At 39.6% G+C, this 7,878-nt stretch overlaps 2 protein-coding genes across 2 annotated transcripts; both read right to left on the bottom strand.

The window, feature by feature from the left end:
• Positions 1-1,092: 1,092 nt before the first annotated feature.
• LOC107710442 (thimet oligopeptidase-like) lies at positions 1,093-1,597 on the bottom strand. The gene is made up of 2 exons (XM_016515207.1): positions 1,445-1,597; positions 1,093-1,364 (listed from the first exon to the last, which is right to left on the bottom strand). The coding sequence occupies exons 1-2, from the start codon at positions 1,571-1,573 to the stop codon at positions 1,203-1,205; spliced, it is 291 nt and encodes a 96-aa protein (XP_016370693.1). The 5' UTR covers positions 1,574-1,597; the 3' UTR covers positions 1,093-1,202.
• Positions 1,598-3,667: 2,070 nt separating this feature from the next.
• On the bottom strand, positions 3,668-7,753 carry LOC107710440 (thimet oligopeptidase-like). Its single transcript, XM_016515206.1, has 3 exons — positions 7,604-7,753; positions 4,020-4,156; positions 3,668-3,939 (listed from the first exon to the last, which is right to left on the bottom strand). The coding sequence occupies exons 2-3, from the start codon at positions 4,146-4,148 to the stop codon at positions 3,778-3,780; spliced, it is 291 nt and encodes a 96-aa protein (XP_016370692.1). The 5' UTR covers positions 4,149-4,156; positions 7,604-7,753; the 3' UTR covers positions 3,668-3,777.
• Between the last annotated feature and the right edge of the window lie 125 nt (positions 7,754-7,878).

Raw genomic sequence — 7,878 nt, 5'->3', positions numbered from 1 at the left:
ATGCATGCACAGTTTTAAGGCAGCTTTAATCACCTTTTTGGTAACTTCATGACTTAACTGACCACGACATTGCATGCACGTAGTTTATTTCGCGCTTTGATATGTAAGGATAAAGGCTACAGCGCGCGCCGGCGGCCTAGTTTTGCCGCGCCTGGCGCTGAAGTTAAGTGGAGCGTGCGTCTGAAACGTCTCCCGTTCTCAGTCGTTCTGCGACTGAATCAATGCACTTCTTGTCAAGAGAAAAAGTGACAGAAGCAGCAGTTGTGAGTGAGGTGGCAAACCCTAGCCTTTTGATAGTCCAGGCCACTTTAGACAATATACTAAATTTAATAAGTAACTTTGAAGCCACATGTCAACTAACTCTCATTGGCGATTAATACAGCATTAGTAGACAGTTAGGTTAGGGTTAGTAGAATAAGTTGACATGTACGTGCAAAGTTACTTATACTCAGTAGAATGTCTGTTGAGGGACCATCAAAATAAAGCGTTAGCAGATATTAACCAGAGAGTCTACAAATACTTTAATGACTGCTAGTTGACATGTAGTTGTAAAGTTACTTAGAATCAGCAGTGTCTAAAGTAGATTATCAAAATGAAGTGTTACACCTTAGTGTATTATAAGTTTATAGAATGGCCATTAAGAAAAAAGGGAATTATAAAAATAAACTAAAGTCAAAAGTCCAGCTTTACAGTAATGTGAATTTAGGTGGGCAAATGTGCTTAATATGGCTTTACAAAATCACAGGTGAAAAAAAATTTTAATTTAAAGCTTTCTTTATGCAAACTATAATTTCTTGTTTTTATTTCTTTTTTTGATTTTGGGGTGGCTTGTGACCTGGTCATGTTTGTGAGATTCACCCATTAATCATGTAGCTGGTATGCCGTATGTGACATCAGCCGAATTATGTGTTATGAGTGCAATGAAGCAGTTCCCTGCCATTTTCTACAGGGGATTCATTATGCTCCACAGAAAACAGTTAAAACGCAACAAGAGTGTCATTTGTGGATGGTTTTTGTTGTTGTTTTGGACAGATTTCAATACAATTTTCCATTTTAAAACAACGCTGCAAACTTTCATAGTGACAGCTCTTCGCACAAGTGCAGGGTTGGGAGAAGGTGTGATAAGTGAATGAGCTTTTTTTTTTTTTTTTTTTAGGAGGTATCAGTCTGAGACTTTAAGGGCTTAGCCTACATTCAGGCAGTCAGCAGGCGCAGGGCTTGCCCGACTCCAGCTCAACCGTGAGTCCTTTGCTCAGGAAGAAAGCATCCTGCTTGGGTTCTCTTCCCAGGAACTTCTTCAGCATGTCAACAGCATCCTCAGATCCTCCAGGCTTCAGAATGCACTTCCTGTAGTCCAGACCCACCTGTTAAATGCAGAAACATGAGTTAGACATCCAAATGACATTTACATACAGGATTCAGAAGCACTGTAGGTTAAATTAACCTTAGGGTCCATGATGCCTTCTTGTTTGAAACGGGCATAGAACATGTCCATGGAGAAGACTTCACTCCACAGGTAACCATAGTACTGAGCATCATATCCTCCTGCCAGGTGACCGAAGGTAGCAGGCATGTTTGTCCCTGAAAGATCACCGGGAAAAAAAAATTAAAATGAGAACGAGGAGGTGCTAATAACAATAACAGTTTGTTCTGGTCCTTGAATCTGATTGGCTGAGAGATATTTCCAAACATGAGATTCACATTCACCCAGTATCACCATGGGAACCATTTCACCATATAATTTTGTAAGGAAAAATGGCTGATGGTTAGTGGCCTAAAGGAGGTCCTACAGGCTATTAAGGTGTTTTCACACTTGAGTCCTCTTTAAAAGAACCAAACCCAGCCCCTTTAAGTGGACCAAGAGGTGGACCAAGTGAAGAAGGACCCAGTTTTCTTTACGTTCACACTGTCCCTGTTCCTGAAAGAGGACTCAGATCCTTTTTTGGTCCACTTAAGCAGTAATGGTGTCTCAGAGCTCTTCGTGTTCGAACTGTTGTTTTTTTGGATCTAGTCCAGTTCTGTGTTTGATGTCGGACCATATGGCCTCCAGAATTTGATCCAGCTGGTCTGGACAAATCTTATTTATTAAATTAGATTATTGAATTGTGTATTGATATTGTATGCCAAATTGTGTTTCTTATTATTAGGGCTGGGTATCGTGTTCAATACTTTTTAGGCACCGACCGAACTGCCTCGATACTATCGAGTATCGAAACATGTCTTGTCGTTCGGTACCAAATTTCGATACCTAAGGATTTAATCTCGTCAACATCAGTAAGCGTGCAGCATGCTTGTTGTGCCTAAATCATGTGCTGGTGATTAGGTGTGTTCGACTTGAAGCGGCGCTGCGCAGACCGATCAGTGTCAGACATCAAATTACCGCGAGAGCGATTCAAAAGCATAAGGAATCGTGTGCTGTCTAATCGTTCTCACGGTACTTTGATGTCAGACATCGATCGGTCTGCTCAGCGCCGCTTCAAGTCGAACACACCTATTGGCTCTGGTGAGGCATCAAGGAAAACACGTTACGTGACCATTCCCACTGTAGCATCACACTACATAAGACAATTTATAAAATTTATACTATGCTTTTGCTCAAAACTCATTTTAAACCACCATCGAGTGTTTGTAATAACCTCAGATTGTGATCTAATGAGGGTTTTGGTCATATAATGTTGCAGAAATATGTTATTTGTAGCCTCAAGCTAATCGCTACACCTGCTTAGCATTTCTCATGTAAACACACTGTATTGTAATAAAAATAGGCAGAATCTCATGAAAATCACGTACAAATCATTTACTGTCGTAATCGCGTGTTTCTTAGCTTCAGGTTTCATCCCTGTAAATGTTTTCCTGGAAGTGTAATGCACGCTCGTCGTCGGAGACAGGGCGGGTTATGAACACGTAATATGATTGACAGATGAGCAGCGAATGAGCTTCCTCTGAGTCAGAAACAGCATTAGTAGACAGTTAGGTTAGGGTTAGTAGAATAAGTTGACATGTACGTGCAAAGTTACTTATACTCAGTAGAATGTCTGTTGAGGGACCATCAAAATAAAGCGTTAGCAGATATTAACCAGAGAGTCTACAAATACTTTAATGACTGCTAGTTGACATGTAGTTGTAAAGTTACTTAGAATCAGCAGTGTCTAAAGTAGATTATCAAAATGAAGTGTTACACCTTAGTGTATTATAAGTTTATAGAATGGCCATTAAGAAAAAAGGGAATTATAAAAATAAACTAAAGTCAAAAGTCCAGCTTTACAGTAATGTGAATTTAGGTGGGCAAATGTGCTTAATATGGCTTTACAAAATCACAGGTGAAAAAAAATTTTAATTTAAAGCTTTCTTTATGCAAACTATAATTTCTTGTTTTTATTTCTTTTTTTGATTTTGGGGTGGCTTGTGACCTGGTCATGTTTGTGAGATTCACCCATTAATCATGTAGCTGGTATGCCGTATGTGACATCAGCCGAATTATGTGTTATGAGTGCAATGAAGCAGTTCCCTGCCATTTTCTACAGGGGATTCATTATGCTCCACAGAAAACAGTTAAAACGCAACAAGAGTGTCATTTGTGGATGGTTTTTGTTGTTGTTTTGGACAGATTTCAATACAATTTTCCATTTTAAAACAACGCTGCAAACTTTCATAGTGACAGCTCTTCGCACAAGTGCAGGGTTGGGAGAAGGTGTGATAAGTGAATGAGCTTTTTTTTTTTTTTTTTTTAGGAGGTATCAGTCTGAGACTTTAAGGGCTTAGCCTACATTCAGGCAGTCAGCAGGCGCAGGGCTTGCCCGACTCCAGCTCAACCGTGAGTCCTTTGCTCAGGAAGAAAGCATCCTGCTTGGGTTCTCTTCCCAGGAACTTCTTCAGCATGTCAACAGCATCCTCAGATCCTCCAGGCTTCAGAATGCACTTCCTGTAGTCCAGACCCACCTGTTAAATGCAGAAACATGAGTTAGACATCCAAATGACATTTACATACAGGATTCAGAAGCACTGTAGGTTAAATTAACCTTAGGGTCCATGATGCCTTCTTGTTTGAAACGGGCATAGAACATGTCCATGGAGAAGACTTCACTCCACAGGTAACCATAGTACTGAGCATCATATCCTCCTGCCAGGTGACCGAAGGTAGCAGGCATGTTTGTCCCTGAAAGATCACCGGGAAAAAAAAATTAAAATGAGAACGAGGAGGTGCTAATAACAATAACAGTTTGTTCTGGTCCTTGAATCTGATTGGCTGAGAGATATTTCCAAACATGAGATTCACATTCACCCAGTATCACCATGGGAACCATTTCACCATATAATTTTGTAAGGAAAAATGGCTGATGGTTAGTGGCCTAAAGGAGGTCCTACAGGCTATTAAGGTGTTTTCACACTTGAGTCCTCTTTAAAAGAACCAAACCCAGCCCCTTTAAGTGGACCAAGAGGTGGACCAAGTGAAGAAGGACCCAGTTTTCTTTACGTTCACACTGTCCCTGTTCCTGAAAGAGGACTCAGATCCTTTTTTGGTCCACTTAAGCAGTAATGGTGTCTCAGAGCTCTTCGTGTTCGAACTGTTGTTTTTTTGGATCTAGTCCAGTTCTGTGTTTGATGTCGGACCATATGGCCTCCAGAATTTGATCCAGCTGGTCTGGACAAATCTTATTTATTAAATTAGATTATTGAATTGTGTATTGATATTGTATGCCAAATTGTGTTTCTTATTATTAGGGCTGGGTATCGTGTTCAATACTTTTTAGGCACCGACCGAACTGCCTCGATACTATCGAGTATCGAAACATGTCTTGTCGTTCGGTACCAAATTTCGATACCTAAGGATTTAATCTCGTCAACATCAGTAAGCGTGCAGCATGCTTGTTGTGCCTAAATCATGTGCTGGTGATTAGGTGTGTTCGACTTGAAGCGGCGCTGCGCAGACCGATCAGTGTCAGACATCAAATTACCGCGAGAGCGATTCAAAAGCATAAGGAATCGTGTGCTGTCTAATCGTTCTCACGGTACTTTGATGTCAGACATCGATCGGTCTGCTCAGCGCCGCTTCAAGTCGAACACACCTATTGGCTCTGGTGAGGCATCAAGGAAAACGCGTTACGTGACCATTCCCACTGTAGCATCACACTACATAAGACAATTTATAAAATTTATACTATGCTTTTGCTCAAAACTCATTTTAAACCACCATCGAGTGTTTGTAATAACCTCAGATTGTGATCTAATGAGGGTTTTGGTCATATAATGTTGCAGAAATATGTTATTTGTAGCCTCAAGCTAATCGCTACACCTGCTTAGCATTTCTCATGTAAACACACTGTATTGTAATAAAAATAGGCAGAATCTCATGAAAATCACGTACAAATCATTTACTGTCGTAATCGCGTGTTTCTTAGCTTCAGGTTTCATCCCTGTAAATGTTTTCCTGGAAGTGTAATGCACGCTCGTCGTCGGAGACAGGGCGGGTTATGAACACGTAATATGATTGACAGATGAGCAGCGAATGAGCTTCCTCTGAGTCAGAAAAGCGATCATGGAAGAGGAAACACAGGCAGACACCGATGGAAGCAGTTAATGCTCATCAGATCACGTAAATCAGTGGAAAGTGAACAGAAATTATGATTCCGTCTTAGCTATGCGTTTTAAAACGAAAATGCAGTAGTGTAAACGTAGCCTAGGGACATTAGTCCTGAGGAAATCATCAGTGAAGAGAGGGCTTGTCTGTCTCCTGAAAAAGTGGACATACTCATTTTTTTGAAGAACTGTTGAGTAGGGCTGCACGATAAATCGAAATGGAATCGAGATCACGATTCGACGGAAGCTGCGATTGTCATGCGTATCTTTCAGTGAAGCACGGTTCTGTGATCAGCAGTAAATCTCCATCCAAAGGCCAGAGGGCGCTCTCACGCTGAAACTCCAAATACGCCTCGCCAGTGGCCACAAATTAATAAGTCGTAGGAACGAATTAACAAGTTGTAGGAATGAATAGCCAATCTGTCCTGTGTTCCACAGCCCTGCAAAGCGCAGAGCCCGATATGAAAGAATTATCTGGGGAAATGACCTAGTTACTACATTTCTATTGCTTTCCATGTTGAAGAACTTCAAAGATCTTAAGCATGCAGCAGTGATCCTCACATACGGACTTAAAATTGTTCATTTTGCACTGAAAACTATTTGAACTTTATTAAAACTATTTGCACTGATTTATTGTGTTGGTTACATTTTGTTCCTTTGTGCAGTGGCTCAGGAGATGAATCTGAGTCTGTAAAAACCTCAACAAACTGAACAAAAAATAGTTTTATGAGGTAATGCAAGTTATTTGAGGTAATGTAATCTTGTTAAAATGGATTTTATAAAATTGGTATCGGAAAAAGTATCGTTCAGGAACCAGTATTGAAGTCAAGGTATCGTATCGAAATGTTTTTAACCATACCCAAGCCCTACTTATTATGTCTGTGTGAGCTCGCTGCAACCTTACTTTCTTTTCCTTTTCACTTACAATGTATGTGCCTCACTAACCAAGAGATTTGTTTGTAAAGATTATTGTTGTTTTTGTTAGTATTATAATTTTGTAAAACAACATTGCTACAGATTTGAATGAGCTTACCTTTGAACATGGAATATTCCTCCAAGTTTATCTTTTGCACAAAAATAGAAGTGTTGTACATCTTTGTAAACAATATTAATTTTGAATTGTTTTCCTTGTTTATGTAGGCTAATCGTGTTTATTTTATAGCACAAAGCATTGATGACATTGAGAAAAACAGGAAAAATAAAAGAATACAATGCTTTAAATTTTTCAGGTTCAGCAGGTATCCTTAAAAGTAGCATTCAAGTAAGAAATTGAATAATCAAATGTAAAAAAAATAAAACTACATATTATTCATTCAAATAATATAGATTCTACTGATTCTCATATTAGGCCGTTGTACTAGAACTGCAGTAATGCACAGATCAGTATATTGATACACATGTGATTTCTTTCCCAAATGTTTACATGCGACTGAGACAAAACCAACTGTGTTTATGTGAACCATGGTGTTTTTGACAGTTTAAACATAATAGACGCTAAAGAGAGTGTAGTTTAGTACCCTGGGATGTGTGTGCTCGTAAAACCGTCAAAAGTTTAAACTGGCAAGGCACACATCCGCGTCTATCTTACACAGTTTGGAAGCAGTTGAAATTAAAATAAACGAGTGTACGTTGTGAGCGAATCATCTTTAGAGATCTTTCAGAAAAAGCAGCCATAATGAACAGCTGATTTATACGGAGACATCTGATGACCAAACTACAGTAGTTGGATTGTTCACATATGGCCCAAAAACCACACGAAACGTGCTCAGACCCCTGAAAAGCACCAGGTGTGAAAACGCCCTTTAGATAGGTGGTCATAATGTAATGTCTCATCTGCAATATTAAGGAGTATTGTAATGAACACGTCTTAGTAAATTTTCCATTTATTGAAAAGGTTCAAGGAAAAAACTGTTACTAAAATTGCCCTTTAAGCCAATTCAGAGCAGATACATATTGAATTATCTTCAAGGGGTTAAAAAAGAAAGATACATTATTTTATATGACTGAGACCTGAATCTCATTTTACCTGGTGAAGCAGGAATTCCCAGGATGTCCAGGCAAAGTCTGGCATACTCCTCAGCTGGGTCGAGCCCACTCTTTGAGTGCAAAGCCTGGTCCACCTTAGCCAGAACAATCTGCCTCAAGTTAAACAGCCCTGAAAAACAGGAAGAAAAAGTTAGTAAGCCAGAGGTTTTAATAGATGTTTAAGGACAGGACTTTTTTTAAATTGTGAAAAGTGGGTGTCACAAACCAGAATAGAAAGTTTCAGCGTTATCACTCCTCCACAGGTCACCTTTCGGC

The sequence above is a fragment of the Sinocyclocheilus rhinocerous genome, unplaced genomic scaffold (genome assembly GCF_001515625.1).
Source record: "Sinocyclocheilus rhinocerous isolate Xijiao unplaced genomic scaffold, SAMN03320098_v1.1 scaffold2011, whole genome shotgun sequence".
In the NCBI taxonomy this organism is placed as follows: Eukaryota; Metazoa; Chordata; class Actinopteri; order Cypriniformes; family Cyprinidae; genus Sinocyclocheilus; species Sinocyclocheilus rhinocerous.
Note: the sequence above shows the minus strand (reverse complement) of the source record. Positions and strands in the feature narration are given on the sequence as shown.